This window comes from Mesoplodon bidens (assembly GCF_964165515.1).
Source record: "Mesoplodon bidens genome assembly, chromosome: 17".
NCBI lineage: Eukaryota > Metazoa > Chordata > Mammalia > Artiodactyla > Ziphiidae > Mesoplodon > Mesoplodon bidens.
Window position 1 is genome coordinate 501438 of NC_138174.1, and position 24321 is coordinate 525758.

At 39.5% G+C, this 24321-nt stretch overlaps 1 protein-coding gene across 7 annotated transcripts in view; it reads right to left on the bottom strand.

Moving 5' to 3' along the window:
• CPAP (centrosome assembly and centriole elongation protein) overlaps positions 1-24321 on the bottom strand; it is a 60629-nt gene that overhangs the window by 33991 nt on the left and 2317 nt on the right. For 4 of the 7 annotated variants that reach the window (XR_014013622.1, XR_014013623.1, XR_014013625.1 and 1 more), the window contains exons 2-8: positions 22404-22913; positions 21569-21692; positions 14859-15146; positions 4743-4854; positions 3857-3959; positions 2098-3727; positions 211-343 (exon numbers count right to left, since the gene is read on the bottom strand). Coding sequence is in view for 1 of the 7 variants with exons in the window: in XM_081214940.1 (XP_081071066.1) it covers positions 211-343; positions 2098-3727; positions 3857-3959; positions 4743-4854; positions 14859-15146; positions 21569-21692; positions 22404-22847 (2834 nt within the window). In the remaining 6 variants the exon portion in view is untranslated. Of the gene's footprint in view, positions 1-210; positions 344-2097; positions 3728-3856; positions 3960-4742; positions 4855-14858; positions 15147-21568; positions 21693-22403; positions 22914-23503; positions 23563-24321 lie in introns of all 7 variants that reach the window. The other 3 variants (XR_014013624.1, XR_014013626.1, XR_014013621.1) reach the window with 2 other exon arrangements.

A 24321-nucleotide genomic window follows, 5' to 3' on the forward strand; every position in this document is an offset into this window, starting at 1 on the left:
TGACCTCATTACGACGACAATTCTCCTTTTAAGACATCTTTGACCACAGTGGGTCATTTTATTTAAAAATTCTTATGTGGTATTTATTTCACTTCCTTCTCTCACTTATATTGTTGGATTAATAAGAATTGTTTCAAATAGTTCAGATATAATCTTAAAAATAAAGCTGAAACACTATACATTTTCTCCCACTTACAGATGCAAACTTACCTGAGTTTTTCCAAGGCACTTTCTCGTTCAATGCGAAGTTTAGCTAAAGATGTGTTCTCAGCTTTAAATTTTTCTATTTCTGTTTCCAATTCAATAACTTTCTCTCTCAAAACTTGAGATCGAGCATTGTCACCTATAAGATAAGCCACAAATATTGAACTTCACAAAAAGCTTTCAACAGCAAAACACTAGCTAGCTATTACACTAGGAGCCAAAAATATGGTAAACACCTGTACTATTAAAATGCATTAGAAACAATGCTTCTAAAAACAAAGAAAAAATTATTATAGTCTAACTTTCCAGATGGAACAGCCTAAATTTAATAAAGAATCAAATCATTCTACCTCAAGAGTATCAATCTGATGACAAATGAACATTATGTATTAAAAAAATCAAATAAATTTTAAACCAATATACATAAATAGCTTAAAAACATGAATAAGTATTTGCAAGAGACTTAAAGCTCTAATGAACACCAAAATCAAAGTTTAACCCCCACTAATCAAAGAAATACAAATTAAGATCTTTTTCTGTATCAAATTTGCTACTTAAGAAAATGGCCAATGCTTTCGTCCTTCAACTACCCTTCTGGAAAATAACCCTGATTTGTAACACAAGGCTAAAATACACATTACCTACCCTTAGACCCACTTCTAAAAATCTAGTTAAAGAACGAACTTATAAAATCATACAAATCGTTTTGCACAAAAATATGCATTGAAGTGTTATTTCTAATAGTGAAAAATAATTTGTATACAACATTAAAGAAATTACTAAAAAAAATGATGCTACATTCATATAATGCTCTGCAACCATTTTTAAAGTATACAAAGAGCTTTAATGATGTGGCCAAAGCATATTATACGCCTGGTCAAAAAGCATGAGGCGAGTTATAATATATGTCTCTACCATATGAAAAATACACAGGAAAAATGAATGGAAAGAAATATCCCAAAATGATATCACAGTTACCTTAGGATAGGTTAGCTATAAACATTTTTGCTTCTACACTTTTTAACTACCAAACTTCCTGCAAAAAATACTATTTTTAAAATCGGAGTATTTTTTTAAATTAGCTTAAGTTATAATTTCTATTTTAAAGCACCTATGCTTTGCTAGACACTCAGAGTTTATAATATAACATGACATAAAGGAAAACTGTTTTCAATATAAGTTAAAAAAATCCATCACATAAACTAAATACTATATAGCCACTAAATGGAATGAGACAGATGTGTATTAGAAAAATCTTCAAAATTTATTATAAGCAAGGTGCAGAACAGTATATAAAAAACATGTTTTCATTGGTGCAGAAAGGAGGACTATATCCACATTCACACATATGCTTTTATATGCATGGAATCTTTGCAGAATACACAAATGAAATGGGAAAGCTGATGTCTCTAAGAGCCCATGTCTGGGGAAGAATAGAAACTTGAATTTTACTGTATTTCTTCCTCATCATATTTGGCAAGAGAATGCATGAGGTAGTAAAAAAAAAAAAAAAAAAAAAAAAACTAATTAAAAAAAATACACAGTAGCGCAAACCACAAATTGGGTATTCCCTGGTTATAAAAGAAACTTAAATGTTATTTCACCTTATAATAATTAATTTTAAAGCCTTGGCAATAAGAAACAGGCTAAAATTTGAAAAATCTGAAATCACAATTCTTCCAAATCTCATACTAGTGACTATTACATTATTTAGACTCACAAAACAAATAAAATTTTAACAAATTACCTACTTAACTTTAACAAATCACCTACTAGATTTCCACTGAGCAACTAGAAAGGTAGGGATTTTAATAAGCATTCTGACAACATACTGATAAAATAAATATTAAACGTGTAACATTCCATTACATATTTTACAATGCTCTGACTTACCAGGTGGTTGGTCTTGATTTATGTTTAACTTGGGTTCATTTCCCAAGCGTGAATCTGATTTTGATTTTGGTTTCAAAGAAGGGAAGAATTTCATCATCAGATCCGAGGTAGGAGGAGGACTTGTGCTCCTACTGGATTTATTCAAGTCTTCTCCCTTCTTGACTGGTGCAACCTTCCTTTTTATTGTTTTGTCCAGTACACATATTTCACTCTTATTAGGGTAGGTTGTCTGGGGAGTCCCATAAACGGCTTCATTCCCAAGAATAACATCATGTTTAAATGAATCATCTTCAAAGTCAGTCCAAGTTCTTTCATCATCAAAGTCAATTTTACTCACAGATGGGTGTCTTCTTGAGGTATCAGAAGCTTTATTTTTCAAGCTTGCTATTATGATAGACTCGTCACTACTGTAATCTTTATCAGACAAATCTAAATCAACATCTCTCCTCTTATCTTCTTCTTGAGTCCTGGTGTCCCTTAAAGGTCCCCTCCCATCACAGACTTGTGGACTATCTTCTCTGCTGCTGAAACCCCTTTCCTTATCCTCAGATGATGGTTTTATGGTGACATCAAGTTGTTCCTCAGAATCAGTGCTATCATCACTGTCTGTACCACCTTCGTCATCGCTTGCATCCCACCTAGTTGGACTTTCACAAGTGCTCATCTGGAACACTTTCCGACTGACTTTACAGGACTGTTCCTGCGATGCATCAGGTGAGGACACTGTATCAGGTTGTTTGGGTGCAACCTCACACTCACGCTTACTTTCACACGTGGTACGGCCTGGATCCTCATTTTGGTTACACTCACTAACGGGATCCGGTGTTGCTGTCTTCTCTGGCTGCATAGCTTTGACGGGGGTAGAAGATAGCCGGTGACCTCTGCAGACCTGTTGGTCCCTCTCTAAGATCTTCAGTACAAATGAGGAATTACTAGAAAATGATATTTCATCAGCAGCTTGTTCTAAAAACAAAAATTCATCTAATTCCAAATTTTCCTTTTCCTTTTCTCGTTCCCAATTCTCTAACTTTTTCTGAAGAGAAATGTCAAGAGAAGATTCTGACTCTTTCGAAGTCTCACTTATTGGGCTCTTAGAAGCCACGCAGCTGGCCAGCCCTGTCAAAAGGGAAAGTCTGTCTTTACCTTGTGTCTTATTCCTGATTTTGCAACCAACGTCACAAGGTTTTGTACACTCGGGTACATTTTCTTTATTATTAGATTCTACCTTTTTTTCTAAATTGATCTGACCTCTAAATTGCCCGTCACATTTCTTCCCTGCCAGTATCTTCAATCCTGCTGGAGAAAGACTTTTCCTACTGTTACCCTTAAGCACTTTCGGCTTCTGACTGAGTGTGACACAACCACTCTTTGTTCTGGCTTTACTGTTCTTTTTGACAGGAAGGTTCTCTGTACACAGTTCTTTATTTATAAGAGCAGTTTTCCGCTGGAATTGTTGTTTATCTAATTTAAACACAGGTTTGTCCTCTGAACTGCTGTGAGTAGTGACTAGTTTATTTTCTCTCCCCTTCTGAAACTTAGATTTAGCATTAGTAAACCTAGCTAAACCTTCCCCTCGTTTTAAGAATGGTTGTTTTGGTTTTGCTTTGATTAGCAAGGATCCTTCTGCTTCCTAAAATAAAAGAACAATATTTGAATTAATTCTGGTATATCCAAGTAATCTCAAAGTTATTTTTAAAGCAAATTATAAACAAATCTCTAAAGCCTTAGATAATTTAATCAAAATAGTGGAAATGCTAACCCTTAGCTGTTTTTGTTTCAGTTCTTGTTCTTCCAACCGAATTTGTTCTTCTAAGTAGTCTTCAAAGGTTTGTTTCCTTTCTCTAATAGCAGCTTTAATAGGCCTAATCATAAAAGTAAAGTTATTTAACATTCAAATCATGTGGTGAATACTTTACACTTAGTGTGCCTGATACAGACACCTCTGACTGAGAACTAACCTTTTTCAAAGTCACAGATCCCCTCTGAGAATCTATTAAAAGCTACAATCCCACTCCATCTCCCAAAATATAGAAATACACATCACTCTACACGTGATGTGAAAAACCCCTCTGAAGTCCACCTACTGACCTTAGATTAACTTTTGAAGTAACATATTCATTACATAAATAAAATATATTTCAAAAATAATTCATTAAATACATACTCTAAGATCCTTAATAATATAAACAAAACAATCAAAAGTCATTTGCCATTCCATAATGTATATTAAAATACTTAAGAAAATAATAAACAACCTCACAGTTGGTATTATCTCTGACATAAAATTTTTAAATTCTGTAACCATACTCACTCAATTATTATTTATAAGTGATACCATGTGTGAGACTCCAATATATGATTTTTTTCTCTTCTCCAAAACAGGATTTATTTATGTGAGAGAAGATTAGTTTTATCCAGATATTTCCCTTAGGTGAAAAAACTTTGCTCAATTTTTCCAGTACGATGTCAAACTGATGTATCTCCCCAACCTGCTTCTGTTGCTGACAACATGGAATAAGTTGGATCTTCAACTCTTTATTTAAAAGCATACCCAGGCAAACACAAGAAAACTATAGATCTTTCAAACAAAGAAAGTACCAATAATAATGACTATTATATTAAATTCCTTCCAATATGGATGATACCTTTCTTCAATATTAACCACTTCCGAGGAATCACCAATTTTTTTTAAGTTCGTATTGTTCCCTTCCTGAATCTGTTCCGTCATTTTCTCCGAACATGGTAAAATACCTTCTCCTAGGATAAAAATTAGGAACAATTTAGTTCAAAAAAAAGCAGATTAAAGTCTTAAAACTTGAGAAGTTTACAAGTTACTGTACTAAAAAAATATTTAGTTAAACTTAATGTATACCAAAGATTTTTGAACTCTCAAGGATTTCTTTAATTTGATAAAGAAAAACTACAAAACGCTAATGAAAACACAACATTCTGCTCTCCCTTCCAGTTGACCTCTCAAAAACCCGTGCCATAGTACTGGCTTCTGTGACCTAACAGTGAGCCCTTTGTTTGGTCACACTGTTACCTGACTGATTAAATTTTGAAGCGAGTCCTTTGCTAGGACTGGACTTTATTCAAAGTACCTGGTGTTGAGTTCTCAATTCAGATGAACTTCGCTGGCGAGCTACTGAGGACTAAGACCCCCAAAATAATCCGGAAGCCATTCTGTGAAGTTGACAAGTGAAAGTCTGCAGACAGGAAAACCTCTCCTTTTATACACTGAGAATTCCCACTGCAGTGAATGGAAGGTCTGTGTGTGTAAAGAGCACGTGAGCAGCGGGGATTCAGCCCCAGAGAAAGGAGGTGTCGAGTTGCCTCGGTAAAGAATTTATACACCACACGGTCACAGTTCCTTGACAGGGCAGCAACAGGACACTAACAGCTACAATGACGAAGTACTTTGAAGCACAGGGCACTGTTTTAGAGGTAATTCTACAAAATAAAACTTTACTTGGGGACCTTCAAGATGGCGGAGAAGACGTGGAGATCACCTCCCCACAAATACATCAGAAACACATCTACACGTGGAACACCTCCTACAGAACACCTACTGAGATCTGGCAGAAGACCTCAGACTTCCCAAAAGGCAAGAAACTCCCCACGTACCTGGGTAGGGCAAAAGAAATCAGAATAAACAGAGACAAAAGGATAGGGCCGGGACCTGCACCAGTGGGAGGGAGCCGTGAAGGAGAAACGGTTTCCACACACTAGGAGCCCCTTCGCGGGCGGAGACTGCGGGTGGCGGAGGGGGAAAGCTTCGGAGCCGCGGAGGAGACCGCAGCCACAGGGGTACGGAGGGCCAAGCAGAGAGATTCCCGCACAGAGGACCGGTGCCGACCGCCACTCACCAGCCCGAGAGGCTTGTCTCCTCACCCGCCGGGGCGGGCGGGGCTGGGAGCTGAGGCTCGGGTTTCGAGCTTCGGTCAGAGCGCAGGGAGAGGACTGGGGTTGGCGGCGTGAACACAGCCTGAAGGGGTTAGTGCGCCACGGCTGGCCGGGAGGAAGTCCGGGGGAAAAGTCTGGACCTGCTGAAGAGGCAAGAGACTTTTTCTTCCCTCTTTGTTTCCTGGTGCGTGAGGAGAGGGGATTCAGAGCGCTGCTCAAAGGAGGAGCTCCAGAGACGGGCGCGAGGCGCGGCTGAAAGCGCGGACCCCAGAGACGGCCATGGGGCGCTGGGGCTGCTGCTGCTGCCGCCACCAAGAAGCCTGTGTGCGAGCGCAGGTCACTATCCACACCTCCCCTCCCGGGAGCCTGTGCTGCCCGCCACTGCCACGGTCCCGAGCTCCACAAACATCCCCAGGGGAACGCACGGGCGCGCCTCGTGCTGACGCAACGTCACGCCGGCCTCCGCCGGCCTCCGCCGACGCACGCTCGCCCCGCCTCCGTGCCCCTCCCTCCCCCGCGGCCTGAGGGAGCCAGAGCGCCCGAATCAGCGGCTCCTTTAACCCCGTCCTGTCTGAGCGAAGAACAGACGTCCTCCGGCGACCTACACGCAGAGGCGGGGCCGAATCCAAAGCTGAGCCCCGGGAGCTGTGCGAACGAAGAAGACAAAGGGGAATCTCTCCCAGCAGCCTCAGAAGCAGCGGATTAAAGCTCCGCAATCAACTTGATGTACCCTGCGTCTGTGGAATACCTGAATAGACAACGAATCATCCCAAATTGAGGAGGTGGACTTTGGGAGCAACTTGGGATTTGCTTTCTGCATCTGTTTCTAGTTTTATGCTTATTTTAGTTTAATATTTAGAGCTTATTAGCATTGGTAGATTTGTTTATTGATTTGGTTGCTCTCTTCCATGTTTTTTTTTCCTTTTTCTCTTTTTGTGAGTGCATATGTGTATGCTTCTTTGTGTGATTTTGTCTGTATAGCTTTGCTTTTACCATTTGTCCTAGGGTTCTGTTTTTTGTTGGTTTTTTTTTTTTTAGTATAGTTTTTAGCGCTTGTTATCATTGCTGGATTTGCTTTTTGGTTTGGTTGCTCTCGTCTTTCTTTTTCTTTCTATTACTTTTTAAAATTTTTTTTAAATAATATTTTTTATTTTAATAACTTTCTTTTCTTTTTTTCTTTTTTTTTTTCCTCCCTTTTCTTCTCAGCCAAGTGGCTGACAGGGTCTTGGTGCTCTGGCCAGGTGTCAGGCCTGAGCCTCTGAGGTGGGAGAGACGAGTTCAGGACATTGATCCACCAGAGACCTCCTGGCCCCACATAATATCAAACAGCGAAAGCTCTCCCAGAGATCTCCATCTCAATGCTAAGACCCAGCTCCACTCAACAAGCAGCAATCTACAGTGCTGGACACCCTATGCCAAACAACTAGCAAGACAGGAACACAACCCCACCGGTTAGCAGAGAGGCTGCCTAAAATCATAATAAGTTCAGAGGCACCCCAAAACACACCACCAGACGCGGTCCTGCCCACCAAAAGGACAAGATCCAGCCTCATCCACCAGAACACAGGCACCAGTCCCCTCCACCAGGAAGTCTACACAACCCACTGAACCAACCTTACCCACTGGGGGGAGATATCAAAAATGACGGGAACTACGAACCTGCAACCTGCAAAAAGGAGACGCCAAACAAAGTAAGTTAAGCAAAATGAGAAGACAGAGACATACACAGCAAATAAAGGAACAAAGTAAAAACCCACCAGACCAAAAAAAATGAAGAGGAAATAGGCAGGCAACCTAAAAAAGAATTCACAGTAATGATAGTAAAGATGATTCAAAATCTTGGAAATAGAATGGAGACAATACAAGAAACATTTAACAAGGACCTAGAAGAACTAAAGAGCAAACAAACAATGATGAACAACACAATAAATGAAATTATAAATTCTGTAGACGGAATCAATAGCAGAATAACTGAGGCAGAAGAACGGATAAGTGACCAGGAAGAAAAAATAGTGGAAATAACTACCACAGAGCAGAACAAAGAAAAGAGTGAAAAGAATTGAGGACAGTCTCAGAGACCTCTGGGACAAAACTAAATGCATCAACATTTGAAATAGAGGCCTCCCAGAAGAAGAAGAGAAAAAAAAGGGACTGAGAAAATATCTGAAGAGACTATAGCTGAAAACTGCCCTAATATGCGAAGGAAATAGTCAATCAAGTCCAGGAAGCACAGAGAGTCCCATACAGGAGAAACACACGAAGACACGTATTAATCAACCTATCAAAAATTAAATACAAAGAAAAAATATTAAAAGCAACAAGGGAAAAGCAACAAATAACATACAAGGGAATCCCCATAAGGTTAACAGCTGATCTCTCAGTAGAAACTCTGCAAGCCAGAAGAGAGTGGCAGGACATATTTAAACTGATGAAAGGGAAAAACCTACAACCAACATTACTCTACCCAGCAATGATCTCATTCAGATTTGATGGAGAAATTAAAACCTTTACAGACAAACAAAAGCTAAGAGAACTCAGCACCACCAAACCAGCTTTACAACAAATGCTAAAGGAACTTCTCTAGGCAGGAAACACAACAGAAGGAAAACACCTACAATAACAAACCCAAAACAATTAAGAAAATAGTAATAGGAACATACATATCGATAAGCACCTTAAATGTAAATGGTTTAATGCTCCAACCAAAAGACATAGACCGGCTGAATGGATACAAGAACAAGACCCATATATATACTGTCTACAAGAGACCCACTTCAGACCTAGGGACACATACAGACTGAGAGTGAGGGGATGGAAACAAATATTCCATGCAAACAGAAATCGAAAGAAAGCTGGAGTAGCAATACTCATATCAGACAAAATAGACTTTAAAATAAAGACTATTACAAGAAACAAAGAAGGACACTACATAATGATCAAGGGATCAATCCAAGAAGAAGATATAACAATTGCAAATATTTATGCACCCAACATAGGAGCACCTCAATACATAAGGCAAATACTACCAGCCATAAAAGGGGAAATCGACAGTAACACAATCATCGTAGGGGACTTTAACACCCCATTTTGACCAATGGACAGATCATCCAAAATGCAAATAAATAAAGAAACACAAGCTTTAAATGATACAGTAAACAAGATGGACTTAACTGATATTTATAGGACATTCCATCCAAAAACAACAGAATACACTTTCTTATCAAGTGCTCATGGAACACTCTCCAGGATAGATCATATCTTGGGTCACAAATTAAGCCTTGGTAAATTTAAGAAAATTGAAATCATACCAAGTATCTTTTCCGACCACAATGCTATGAGACTAGATATCAATTACAGAAAAAATCTGCAAAAATCACAAACACATGGAGGCTAAGCAATACACTACTAAATAACCAAGAGATCACTGAAGAAATTAAAGAGGAAAACAAAAAATACCTAAAAACAAATGACAATGAAAACACTACGACCCAAAACCTATGGGATACAGCAAAAGCAGTTCTAAGAGGGAAGTTTATAGCAACACAATCCTACCTCAAGAAACAAGAAACACCTCAAAAAAACAACCTAAACTTACACCTAAAGCAATTAGAGAAAGAAGAACAAAAAAACCCCAAAGTTAGCAGAAGAAAAGAAATAAAGATCAGGTCAGAAATCAATGAAAAAGAAATGAAGGAAACAAGAGCAAAAATCAATAAAACTAAAAGCTAGTTCTTTGAGAAGATAAACAAAATTGATAAACCACTAGCCAGACTCATCACGAAAAAAAGGAAAAAGACTCAAATCAATAGAATTAGAAATGAAAAAGGAGAAGTAACAACTGACACTGCAGAAATACAAAGGATCATGAGAGATTACTACGAGCCACTCTATGCCAATAAAATGGACAACCTGGAAGAAATGGACAAATTCTTAGAAAAGCACATCCTTACAAGACTGAACCAGGAAGAAATCGAAAATATAAACAGGCCAATCACAAGCACTGAAATTGAAACTGAGATTAAAAATCTTCCAACAAACACAAATGCAGGACCAGATGGCTTCACAGGTGAATTCTATCAAACATTTAGAGAAGAACTAGCATCTATCCTTCTCAAACTCTTCCAAAATATAGCAGAGGGAGGAACGCTCCCAAACTCACTCTACGAAGCCACCATCACCCTGATACCGAAACCAGACAAAGATGTCACAAAAAAACAAAACTACAGGCGCATATCATGGATGAACATGGATGCAAAACTCCTCAATAAAATATTAGCAAACAGAATCCAACAGCACATTAAAGGGATCATCCACCATGATCAAGTGGGGTTTATCCCAGAAATGCAAGGATTCTTCAATATACACAAATCAATCAATGTGATACAACATATTAACAAACTGAAGGATAAAAACCATATGATATTCTCAATAGATGAAGAAAAATCTTTCAACAAAATTCAACACCAATTTTTGATAAAAACCCTCCAGAAAGTAGGCTAAGAGGGAACTTTCCTCAACATAATACAGGCCATATATGACACACCCACAGCCAGCATCGTTCTCAATGGTGAAAAACTGAAACCATTTCCACTAAGATCAGGAAGAAGACAAGGTTGCCCACTCTCACCACTATTATTCAGCATAGTTTTGGAAGTTTTAGCCACAGCAATCAGCGAAGAAAAAGAAATAAAAGGAATCCAAATAGGAAAAAAAAGAAATAAAACTGTCACTGTTTTATTTACTGTCACTGTTTGCAGATGACATGATACTATACATAGAGAATCCTGAAGATGCTACCAGAAAACTAATAGAGCTAATCAATGAATTTGGTAAAGTGGAAGGATACAAAATTAATGCACAGAAATCTCTTGCATTCCTATACACTAATGACGAAAAATCTGAAAGAGAAATTAAGGAAACACTCCCATTTACCACTGCAACAAAAAGTATAAAATACCTACGAATAAACCTACCTAAGCACACAAAAGACCTGTACTAAAAAAACTATAAGACACTGATGAAAGAAAATAAAGATGATACCAACAGATGGAGATAAACCATGTTCTTGGATTGGAAGAATCAACATCATGAAAATGACTATACTACCCAAAGCAGTCTACAGATTCAAGGCAATCCCCATCAAATTACCAATGGCATTTTTCACAGAACTGGAACAAAAACTTTCACAATTGGTATGGAAACACAGAAGACGCCGAATAGCCAAAGCAATCTTGAGAAAGAAAAACGGAGGTGGAGGAATCAGGCTCCCAGACTTCAGACTATACTACAGGGCTACAGTAATCAAGAGAGTATGGTACTGGCACAAAATCAGAAAGATAGATCAATGGAACAGGATAGAAAGCCCAGAGATAAACCCAGGTACATATGGTCACCTTATCTTTGATAAAGGAGGCAAAAACACACAAGGAAGAAAAAACAGCCTCTTCAATAAGTGGTGCTGGGAAAACTGGACAGCTACATGTAAAAGAATGAAATTAGAACACTCCCTAACACCATACACAAAAATAAACTCAAAATGGATTAAAGACCTAAATGTAAGGCCAGACACTATCAAACTCTTAGAGGAAAACATAGGCAGAACACTCTATGACATAAATCACAGCAAGATCCTATCTGACCCACCTCCTAGACAAATGGAAATAAAAACAAAAATAAACACATGGGACCTAATGAAACTTAAAAGCTTTGCACAGCAGAGGAAACCATAAACAAGACGAAAAGACAACCCCCAGAATGGGAGAAAATATTTGCAAACGAAGTAACTGACAAAGAATTCAATGTCCAAAATATACAAGCAGCTCATGCAGCTCAATATCAAAAAAACAAACAACCCAATCCAAAAATGGGCAGAAGACCTAAATAGACATTTCTCCAAAGGTATACAGATTGCCAACAAACACAAGAAAGAATGCTCAACATCATTAATCATTAGAGAAATGCAAATCAAAACTACAATGAGGTATAGTACAATGACCTCACACCAGTCAGAATGGCCATCATCAAAAAATCTACAAACAAGGGCTTCCCTGGTGGCCCAGTGGTTGAAGGGTCCGCCTGCCGATGCAGGGGACACGGGTTCGTGCCCCGGTCCGGGAGGATCCCACATGCCGTGGAGCGGCTGGGCCCATGAGCCATGGCTGCTGAGCCTGCACGTCCGGAGCCTGTGCTCCACAATGGGAGAGGCCACAACAGTGAGAGGCCCGCGTACTGCAAAAAAAAAAAAAAAAAAAATCTATAAACAATAAATGCTGAGAGGGTGTGGAGAAAAGGGAACCCTCTTGCACTGTTGGTGGGAATGTAAATTGATACAGCCACTATGGAGAACAGTATGGAGGTTCCTTAAAAAACTAAAAATAGAACTGGCATACAACCCAGCAATCCCATTACTGGGCATATACCCTGAGAAAAGCACAATTCAAAGAGTCATGTACAATGTTTATTGCAGCTGTATTTACAATAGCCAGGACATGAAAGCAACCTAAGTGTCCATCGACAGATGAATGGATAAAGAAGATGTAGCACATATATACAATGGAATATTACTCAGCCATAAAAAGAAATGTAATTGAGTTATTTGCATTGAGGTGGATGGACCTAGAGACTGTCATACAGAGTGAAGTAAGTCAGAAAGAGAAAAACAAACACCGTATGCTAACACATATATATGGAATCTAAAAAAAAAAAAAAAAAAAAGGTTCTGAGGAACCTAGGGCCAGGACAGGAATAAAGACGCAGATGTAGAGAATGGACCTGAGGACACGGGGAGGGGGAAGGGTAAGCTGGGACAAAGTGAGAGAGTGGCATGGACACATGTACACTACCAAATGTAAAATAGATAGCTAGTGGGAAGCAGCTGCATAGCACAAGGAGATCAGCTCAGTGATTTGTGACCACCTAGAGGGGTGGGATAGGGAGGGTGGGAGGGAGGTTCAAGAGGGAGGGGATATGGGGATATAGGTAAATGTATAGCTGATTCACTTTGTTATACAGCAAAAACTAACACTCCATTGTAAAGCAATTATACTCCAATAAAGATGTTTTAAAAAAAAGAAAAAAACACAACAGTCTTCAAAAGGTTAATGTTATGGAGAAAAAGGTGTGGGCTTTCCTAAGTTAAAAAAGACTAAAGAAGACTTCCCTGGTGGTCCAGTGGTTAAGACTCCACGCTCCCAATGCAGGGGGCACGGGTTCTATCTCTGGTCGGAAAACTGAGATCCTGCACGCCTCGTTGTGCGGCCGGAAAAACAAAACAAAACAAAACAAAAAGACTAAAGAGTTGTAACAACTGAATGTAATACATAAACCTTGACTGGATCCTATCTTTAAAAAAACACCTTTAAAAGGCAATTTTGGGATCACAGGGAGAATTCTAAATTGCATTTGCATAGATAAGGTCCCTAGGTATAATAACAGTATTGTGGTTATATAGAAGAATGTCCTAATTTTTACTTGATATTTTAAATGATATAATGTCTGCATATTATTTGCAGTGAAATGACTCAGCAAACTATATACAGATGTAAATACAGATATAAATTTAAGTATAGATACAGATATATAGACACACATACCAATATAGACAGACAAAGTAAATATGGAAAAATATCAACAGTTGCATCTAGGTGGTGGGTATACTGGTAATTACGGCAGTGGTCTTTCAACGTTTCTGGATGTTTGAAATTTTCCAAAATAAAAGGTTAAGGGGACTTCCCTGGTGGTCCAATAGTTAAGACTTTGCACTTCCACTGCAAGCGGTTTGATCCCTGGTAAGGGAAGTTCTGCATGCTGCACAGTGCGGCCAAAAAACAAACAAAAAAAAAATTGAAAAGGTTAAGGGAGAGTACTGTTTAAAAAATAAGGAAAAGACATTTGACTCTTTACACCAAGGAATTACTCGAAATTAGGAATAAGTTTTTATCCCAAAACTGCCCAATCCTCAACAGTAAGTATAGACACCTTTTGCCATATCATTTGTGTTTTTCTATAACTTACTCTAAGGAACATATACATAAAAACACCATTAAAATTGAAAACTAAATTAAAAATAATGGAAATGAATCAGTCCTACCACAAAGAACATTAAATACTGATATATTATTTGATGATCTGCATAAAGATGAGAACCATTAAAATTACGGTTATGAAGGCTACAGAACGTACCATAAGCATTTCCATGTTGGGTGGGAAAAGAACACAATTTTATTATACAGTATTTTATGATTACAAAATGTGGAGGGGGAAAAAAGGGCAGGGAGTGAGCACAGCAACAGGACTTAAAAATTTTTTCAAAAAAGGACAAGAAGAAAATATACTAGAAATGCCTCGAGAGCTCCATGAGTTTGGACCATCAGACACTGAGTGCCAGTTCTCTGGCAGGAACGTGCCGGGTGCTGGGAACTCGGACAGCGACGAGTGTCTGGGTTAGGGGGGGATGCCTTTTGTGAGTAATAACACCCATCACCAACCTACTGCTCACACTTCACATCTTCTATCCTGTGCCCCACCACCAGCACACACATTTTAACTCAATTTTAAGCTTTTCTAAGCTCTCAAGAAAAATGGTGCATGCAGAACTCACTGCCTCCCTTTTTGAAGACCCACGCTGCCACATGAGGTTTGAAATTGGCATGAGTTGTCCTGCAATTTGTTCCTGGAAAGTCACAAATTCTATGTCTGGTTCTGTGTCCTATCCAGGCTCAGTGGCTGTGCAGCAGGTAGGATCTCACAATTAAAGACGCAGGGGACAAGGAAAAAATGCAGAAAGGACTTTTCTTGTCTTAGAACAACGAGGTGACACTGTCAGTTAACTACAGAACAGAGAAAAATAAGTAACTCACCTTTAGGATGGTTATGGTTTTCTTCCTTCAAATCATTTTTTTTCACAAGCGCTTCTTGATATTGAGCCTCATAAAACAAATTGGGAGAAGCACCACTTTTTGAAGTTAAGACAAAATCTTGATGAGTAGTTCTACGGAAGTTGTTTTGTTCATCAGGTAAAATGTTGGAAGTGTGGTTTTTTTCTTGGGTTTGATTCTGGTAGATATATGATGGTAAGAAGGGCGTGGGTTTCTCTGCAGTGGCTGAATTTCCTGGAGATCTGTACTTCTGGCTCTGGTCGTCAGGCACTAGAGTTAAACCTTACGATTAAGAAAATCAACAAAACTGATGACTTTCTGTAACATTTTCTGTACTACCTGTTACCCCTACTATTGAGTACAAAGCTTTCTCCCAAGTGATAAAAGTATCTTTTCCTCGTTAATAGGAAACTATGTTTAACAAAATCATGAAACTGTAAGACTCCACAGTGACCTCTGATTTTTGAATTTATTTCTACCACGAGTCCCGTGCAGTGTGTACGTGGCAGAGCTGCAGCACCGCCTACCTCTGGAGGCACCAATCATGCTCCGTCCATGAGCTCTGCTGGGAGCTGTCAACTCCACAGCCCTGTGACGAACACAGTTAAATGGAGACACCAACGCAGACAGGTACAAAGAATCTGAATTGCTCCTTGATGATCAATAACTGCTGTGTCACAACACATAAACGCATTGTCCCTTTATATTACCATTAACATGTTGGTAACTTCAGGTGGTGGAATTATGGGTGACTTCTGTTTTGTACTTTTCTGTAGTTCCTAAATTTCCTGTATTACTTTTGACCTGTTTTGTTTCTTAAGTCTCTACTTTTGAAATCACCCAATAAACAGAGAGAGGATTCCCTTTCTACAGACCTCTAAGGTACAGTCCTTAGAGGACAGACGGCAATACTAGCCATGCTGCCTGCCGTACCAGTCCCTTGGAATCCTGCTACGTTCCTCTGTTCTCCCAGATTGTTTCAATTAAACAGAATTAAAAGACACAATGGGAAGTGTTTCATAAAAGAGGCGTATGCCACTTACGTCCTGTACCATCTGCCTCATCCCCAGCCCACAGATAAGACTGGAAAGCAGGCAGGTCCTCACTGAGTATCAGATTCAACCTCCCTGAATAACAACATTCTCCCACTAAATACTTTTAACGAATGGTCAACCCACTTCAGCCTAACGACATCTTTGACAGAAGAGCAACAACCCAAAGCAGCAGTTCTCATAGCATGATCTGTAAACCCCTGGAGGTCTCCAAAACTCTTTCAGGGCATCCACCAAGCTCTAAGCTACTTTCAGAAATATTAAGACAGAACTTGCCTTTTTCACTGTGTTGACATATGTACTGACGTTGCAAAGGCAAAATGGAAACTTCCTGGAGACTTCATTCAAAAGCAGTACAGCAGCACCCACTGCGCTAGCAGTCACTGTATTCATCACCACCATGTACTCTCAGTTTAAAACCAAAAAACAACAGTTTTGGGCTTCCCTGGTGACGCAGTGTTTAAGAATCCACCTGCCAATGCAGGGGACACGGGTTCGAGCCCTGGTCCGGGAAGATCCCACATGCCGCGGAGCAACTAAGCCCGTGCACCACAACTACCGAGCCTGCACTCCAGAGCCCGTGAGCCACAACTACCGAAGCCCGCACGCCTGGAGCCCATGCTCTGCAACAAGAGAAGTCACCACAATGAGAAGCCCGCACACCACAAAGAAGAGTAGCCCCCACTCACCGCAAATAGAGAAAGCCCATGCACAGCAACAAAGACCCAACGCAGCCAAAAATAAATTAAAAAAAATTTTTTTAAACCTTAAAATAAAGTTTTACTTAAGAATGTCCTAAATAAAGCAGCAAAAATTATTAAATTTTTAAATTAAATTTTAAGCCTTGAGTACATGAACATTCTATAGGACAAAATGAGAAGTAGGCATAAATCACTTCTGCCGTAAACCAAGACACAAGCTGTGAAATTTTTGAGCTATAAGCTCAACTAGAGGAACTTCCCTGGCAGTCCAGTGGTTAAGACTCCAAGCTTCCAATGCAGGGGGGCAGAGTGCCCTGGTCGGGGAACTAACATCCCACATGCCGCATGGCGCAGACCAAAAAAAAAAAAATCTGCTAAGCTCAACTAGACACTTCTTTCAGGGAACATCAGTTTTACTTGAAAGAATGAATGACAAACCATGATGATTTAAACCTCAGTACTTGGCAGGCATTTTTTCAAAGATGAAACAAGTGAGCCAGTTACTTCAAGGAAGCTGACAATATTTGTTGCCAATGATAAAATCTGAACTTCCAATTAAAAATGAGAATGTTGGAAAACATGTCCATCACCATGAGCTTGACAACTTTATAATACTGTTATGATGAGATCTGTGGTAGTATTAATGGATATAAATTTTTATAATGAAATATGTCAATATTTTAAAAGCCTACATAACTCAGGGAACTATTATTTTCCAAATAACCAATGCATGGTTTGGTTTTACCAAACCAAAGGTGATGAAAAATCCATTCAAAATGCCAAGATAATTAATGAAAGAATAAATAATCATAATAATTGACTACCAGGTTTATATAAAACATTTTGAAAGGCACAGTAAATTTTCAAAATGTATGTGTTAAGTTCAGGGTTTTTTTTGTTTTGTTTTGCAGTACGTGGGCCTCTCACCGCTGTGGCCTCTCCCATTGCGGAGCACAGGCTCCGGACACGCAGGCTCAGCAGCCATGGCTCATGGCCCAGCCACTCCACGGCATGTGGGATCCTCCCAGACCGGGGCACGAACCCATGTCCCCTGCATCGGCAGGCGGACTCTCAACCACTGCACCACCAGGGAAGCCCTAGGTATTTTTTATACTAAAAAAAATTATTGATCACTAGCAGTTAACTTAAATGTTGTTCCCAGAAAACATCACTTAAAAGTTTTACTTGTATAGAGAATGGGCTTGAGGACACGGGGAGTGGGAAAGAGAAGCTGGGACGAAGTGAGAGAGTGGCATGGACATATATACACTACCAAACGTAAAATAGATAGCTAGTGGGAAGCAGCCGTGTAGCACAGGGAGATCAGCTGGGTGCTTTGTGACCACCTAGAGGGGTGGGATAGGGAGGGTGGGAGGGAGACGCAAGAGGGAGGAGATATGAGGATACATGTGTGTGTATAGCTGATTCACTTTGTTATAAAACAGAAACTGACACACCATTGTAAAGCAATTATACTCCAATAAAGATGTTTAAAAAAAAAAGGAAGAAAGAAACTAACACAACATTGTAAAGCAATTATACTCCAATAAAGATGTTTTTAAAAAAAGTTTTACTTGTTTATTTTTGTCTTAAGGAAGGATAAATGCACAGTGCTTGCCAAGTAGAGTTTGATGATTAACTCCTGAGTTTCTGTGACTTCCTTCTGGAATCCCTGCTCTTGGGGTTATCTGAGAAATCAGATGATCTGCCTATGACTTTATCTTTTAATGTGACCTTTCTCTTATGCCATGTGCACCTGAGAGAGTAGATGCCAGTAGAAACCCAGACTCTGGAGCTCAACAAACCTCACTCCAGGTGTGGAAATTAAATACAGGTTGGGTACAGCAAATAAAAGAAAGATTATTGTCATTCCACTTAGAACTGTATGATCCCAGAGTTTGAAGGAAATGTACACTTAGTTTATTCCAATAACTCATAGAATGCATAAAGGCATAATATAACATCCCATTGAGTGGTATGGTTTGTAATTACTGTTATTTATTTATTCATTTCACTTAATTTGATGTTTTAAATTGTGGAAGTAATTCTTGCTTATTTTGGCAACTCAAATAATTCGAAGTATAAAGTTAATCTGCATAAGTACACATCTTCTTATAAAATCAATCCCTGGGCTTCCCTGGTGGTGCAGTGGTTGAGAGTCTACCTGCCGATGCAGGGGACACAAGTTTGTGCCCCGGTCCGGGAAGATCCCACGTGCCGCAGAGTGGCTGGGCCCGTGAGCCATGGCCGCTGAGCCTGTGCGTCCGGAGCCTGTGCTCCGCAACAGGAGAGGCCACAACAGTGAGAGGCCCACGTACAGCAAAAAAAAAAAAAAAAAATCAATCCCTTGGAGTAACTATTATTAATAGTCATGTACGATTTCACATCCTTTTTTATGCTTATACAAAAGTCTACAGGCATACTCAAAATTACTTTGAAGAATAAATCATTCTGACCTTGAATGATTCTGACTTTCAGAAACTTCCTAAAATTTTATGATACTTTAGAAACTGAGATCTAGGGACTTCCCTGGTGGTCCAGTGGTAAAGAAACCACCTACCAATACAGGGGACGCGGGTTCGATCCCTAGTCGGGAAACTAACATCCTGCATGCCACAGGGCAACTAAGCCCACATACCACAACTACTGAGCTCGCACACCTCAATGAGAGCCCTCACGCCCAAGAGCCCACACGCCACAACTAGAGAGAGAAAAAAACCTGCACACCACAACTAGAGAGAAGCCTGAGTGCTGCAACGAAGAAAAAATTATCTCGCATGCCTCAGCGAAGATCCCGTGTGCCGCAACTAAGACCCGACACAGCCAAATAAAGAAAGAAAAAAAAGAAACTGAGATCTATTTTAATTAATGCAATAATTATTTTTAATAATCTTTATTTTTAAAGAAAAAAATGCCAAGACATTCTAACATATTTTAATGTAACAGAGCATGAAAATTCACTAATATGATTTCAGATTCCATATTGTGAATAACTGTTAAGAAACGACCACTTGTTGAGTTTGGTGCAGTATCAAAGAAATAACCAAAATTTTTTGAAAAGCCTATTAAAATACTCCTCTCTCCTTTTTCCAATTACATATCTGTGTGAGGCTGGGTTTTTTTCCACATACATCAACCAAAACAACATAACTGAAGAGATGGGAGGCAAAAGTAGATGCGAGAATCAGCTGAGTTCTTTAAGCCAGAAGTTAAAGAGATTTTCAGAAACATTAAATAATGCAATTCTTCTCACTAAGTTTTTAGAAAAACTTTTTTCATTAAAAAATGTTATTCTCTGGTTGTGCAGTGGTTAAGAATCTGCCTGCCAATGCAGGGGACACAGGTTCGAGCCCTGGTCCGGGAAGATCCCACGTGCCGTGGAGCAACTAAGTCTGTGCACCACAACTAGTGAAGCCTGCTCAGCCTAGAGCCCATGCTCTGCAACAAGAGAAGCCACTGCAATGAGAAGCCTGCGCACCACAACAAAAAGTAGCCCCTGCTCACCACAACTAAAGAAAGCCCGCATGCAGCAACAAAGACCCAAGGCAGCCAAAAAAAACAAAAAACAAACTTATTTATAGCATGTAATTGGTTATTATTTTAAATGAATTAGTTTTTAAATTTCTAAGTTTTAATTTCTAACACAGTAAATATCAATAGCTATAGCCCATATAACACAAGCTCTTTGGGGTCCTCAATAATTTAAGAGTGTTACAGGGTCCAGAAACCAAAAAATGTGAAAATGGCCCTAAAGCAATTGTTCCATAACTCCATGGAGGTAGTTCTTATATTAATAAGTTTGAAATCTGCTTCCCTATTGCTCTACCATAGTGCTATTTCTACCTTAAGAACTATCACAGGCTATTGTAAGTGATTTTGATTACTATTTTTATGTATTCCATAAAGGCACTCAATTATTTCAAGATACACACCACGTTCCCTATATTCTCTAAGATAAACATCCAAATTCCCTAAACCACTCTTCCTTTGCTGCCGTTCTCATCACCAGCACCACCACCACTCCCCGAGCACCATCCAGCCACACTCTGCACATCCATTTGCCAATATCTTTTCTTCTTTGTATTCTCAATGTCCAGCGCAACCTCTGAAGAGAACGAGCATTTTACTGAATCAGTAAAGCTTGTCTCTTAAAAGGTAGCACCAAGAAGCAAACACACTGCTCCAGGTCGCTATTTTTCAAACTGTGGGACATAAACCATCTTATCAGCAGACACAACAGATCATGAATGGCATTTTTTTAATGACATAGAATATAATAAACAAAATAGAAAATATCCTTGTTACCTGCCAGGCACACCAATAAGAACTGATTCATGAAATTTCTTTGAAATTATGAGTCTTCATTTAAAATGTTTTTGTTACTATGCGGCATGGTCAAAAAACTTTCAAAACTACTGCTCCAGATCACATTTCCACTGCTTTGCCCCCACTGATAAGCACATCATGCTTTCTATTAATTGATCTGGCATACAACAGAAAAACTGTCCTCTACTACCACAGAAAATATTTCTGGTATGGTTCTTTAGCTGAGCAGAATGGCTTCTACACATACGCATCTTTATGACCCTGAGCAGTTTTTCATTCATCAGGCAGGGGTTGTAAACCTAAACCAGTAGCCCTAGGCCAAATTCAGCTCTGGATCTTTTATTCTGCTGGGTCTTTTTAAATTTTTATTTAATAAATAAATATGAATGCCTTTAAGCAGGGCACACATGCTCCAGAATGGCACAGATCCCTCATCCCAATTATATTACACCACCACCATTCCATAGTTGTCTGCTTGGCTTCTTAAGAAATTGGAGCTTGCAACATATGATAGAGAAATGGTAGAAATAACCTGTCAAACAATGAAAGATAGGAAGTGTACGTAACTGTCCATCTCTGTACTAACCAAAGGTCTTACGTAAGCACATAATACCTGGGAGTGTATGCTGCGCAGACACCATGGTGAGCAGCTTCTCCTGTTCCTCCATGAGCCTTTGCAGTTGCTCTAACTGTTGCCTCTTCAGTTGTTCCTGCTTCTTCTGTTGTACTTCTTTCAGCTTTTTAAACATAAAATTAACTTGATTAAACTAACTTAATATTTCTTTATGGGCCTTTGCCCCTTACATTTATCTTAATCCCTCCCATCTCCCTTCTCATATCTTCTCTAATAAAGAGTTTCAAAGAGGGCTCTCTAGGGACTTCCCTGGTGGTCCAGTGGTTAAGACTCCACGCTCCCCATGCAGGGGGCCCGGGTTCAATCCCTGGTCAGGGAACTAGATCCCACGTGCTGCAAGTAAAGACCCTGCATGCCGCAACTAAGACCTGGCAGAGCCAAAGAAACACATAAAAATTTTAAAATTCTAAAAATTAAAAAAAAAAGAGGGATCTCTAAGTAACTAAATCTGCCACCAAAACTAAACTCAACTAAGAAACAGAAAAAGTCACATGAATCCTTTGACTCTTAAAACAGGGTAGGTATCAGTACATTTATAATCAACTTTTCCTCCCTAATATTTGGTCAACCATTTCCAATTTAGTTTTTACAAAATGAGGAAGAAACCTAAAAATGTTATCATAAGTGCTATATGGATATCTTACGTATTAAACATGCTTTAATGTTTCATATCAAACAAATAGCAAAATATGGCATTATGAGGCTTTCACAGTAAAGGGGAAGAAACAAAAAGACCCGGAACAGGTGACCTTTCATCGTACCTGCAATAACTGTGCGATAACACAGATACATATTAAGTCAAATCCCGTTTTACCTGTTCAAGCTTTTTAAAAAGTGGGTCTTTATAAGCCACTTCTTTGAATTCACTCACAGGATCTGAAATAAGGTCATTTTTGTTATCTTCCCAGTGTCCAGGAGCATGCTGACATGCCACTATTTGTGTTCCCTCTTTAGTTGAAGGAAAGACTCTCTGTGCTTCAGTTTTATCTGATTGTAACTTGTAAGGGCTGTTGGGCTCCAACTTCTGTTCTTCATGAAGTGAATCTTCTTCACTTATAAAGCTGAAGCTATTTGAAAAATCTGTGGGTTTAATAGGAAAGCTGGGAGAAATGTTCACATTTGCTCGCTTCTCTTCCTCTGCTTCCAAAATAGGAAATCCACGATTTAATATGACCCCAGCCCGAGAAGGATTGGTCATCCACTGGGTTAAGAAGTTCTGCCCACTGTTTAACTCCGAAGAGGTTGACATCAGGAACATTTTAGTCCAACGACACTACTGTATTTAAATAATGTAAAAGCTAGAAGAGCTGTTAATTTCCGACACCTGTAGAAACAAGACAGCCAACAAAAATTATTAGTTAAAGCTATTCAACCCAAACCTCAACCCAGCACAAAAACCTACTGAATATTTCTTATAAGAAAGACTTTAACTAGCAAAGCAATCAGGCAATAAGTTACATATTTTTAAAACGTCTTTAAAATATCCAAATTGAGGGGATCAAAACTCAAAGTTCCCTTCTGATTTAATCAGTTACTGATGAATTTACACAAGTGCTCAATCAGTTGACCAAAAACTAAGGGTGCTAAAGCATCTTCTAAGTGACTTGATTACCAAAGGAAAAATAGGCCACTGTCAATATCCACTTTGACCACTTGCATGCGTCTGGCCCTAGTCCAGTACTGCTTCTTTGCCCAATACGGGGAACCCGTGTTCTCCCTGGTCCCAGAACAGAAGTCACCACCACCCCATGGCTTCCCCTGGCACTGTCTACTGCTGTCCGTTACTCCCCTTCTCCCTTATAATCCCTTGCCCACCAGGCAGTCTCTCATCTGCTTTCCTAGAGGTCTCTGACATCACTACTTTGGCAGTCATCTCATTATTAGTGGTATTTCGCTTCTGTGTTCATAACCTACCAAGCTGTGAGTTCCTTGAAGGTATCTGTATATTCCCCACTGTCTAGCACCATCCATCCCTGGGAGATAGAAGAAATTTGATAAATGTTTGCTAAAAGTAAGTTAAAAATAAATCAGAACTAAGGTTATATTGTTGAAAATACTTCAGTTTTATAAAGTATTGTTTGTGTTCATTCAATGTGCAACAATAAAAATTTCATTGGTTCACAGCACAGGACAGCTATGCTGTATGAATCATACTCTAAAACAACCAAATTCCTAGTGTAACTCTGTGACTGTGCAACAGATAAGCAACTAACATTTACTGTGTTCTTACTCTGTGCCCAGTACTGTTGTAGGCACTGGGTAGACAGCAGTTAATAACTCAGAGGCTAGTGGGGAAAATACACACAAAAGCCATGTGGGGGTAGGAGACTGCAAGTTTAGACGGGGTGGACAGAAAGGCCTCACTTAGAGGAAAAGCTAAGGACCCGGTGGAAGAGGTGCATGTGGTGCAGCTATGAGGGGCAGAATAAGACCCAGTCATCCACACTTCATGACTCCCGTCTGCAGGAAGCCCCCACCAATGCCCCATTCCTCCCGAAAACCACCAGTTCGCACAGCCCATCACCACTATCCACCTTGACTCCTCCAGGGTTCACGTCTTTATGTTTGGGAATCTATGTATGTCAGCGCCCTTCATCCCTGCCACGCTAACCTCCACGCACGTGCTTATCCTGTCTCCGTGTCCCAAGCATCCCAATGCCAAACACTCACCGTGCGTCACGAGCAAAATCTATTATTCTTAACCTCTTCTCTCACCTTCCTGAGAAAACTTC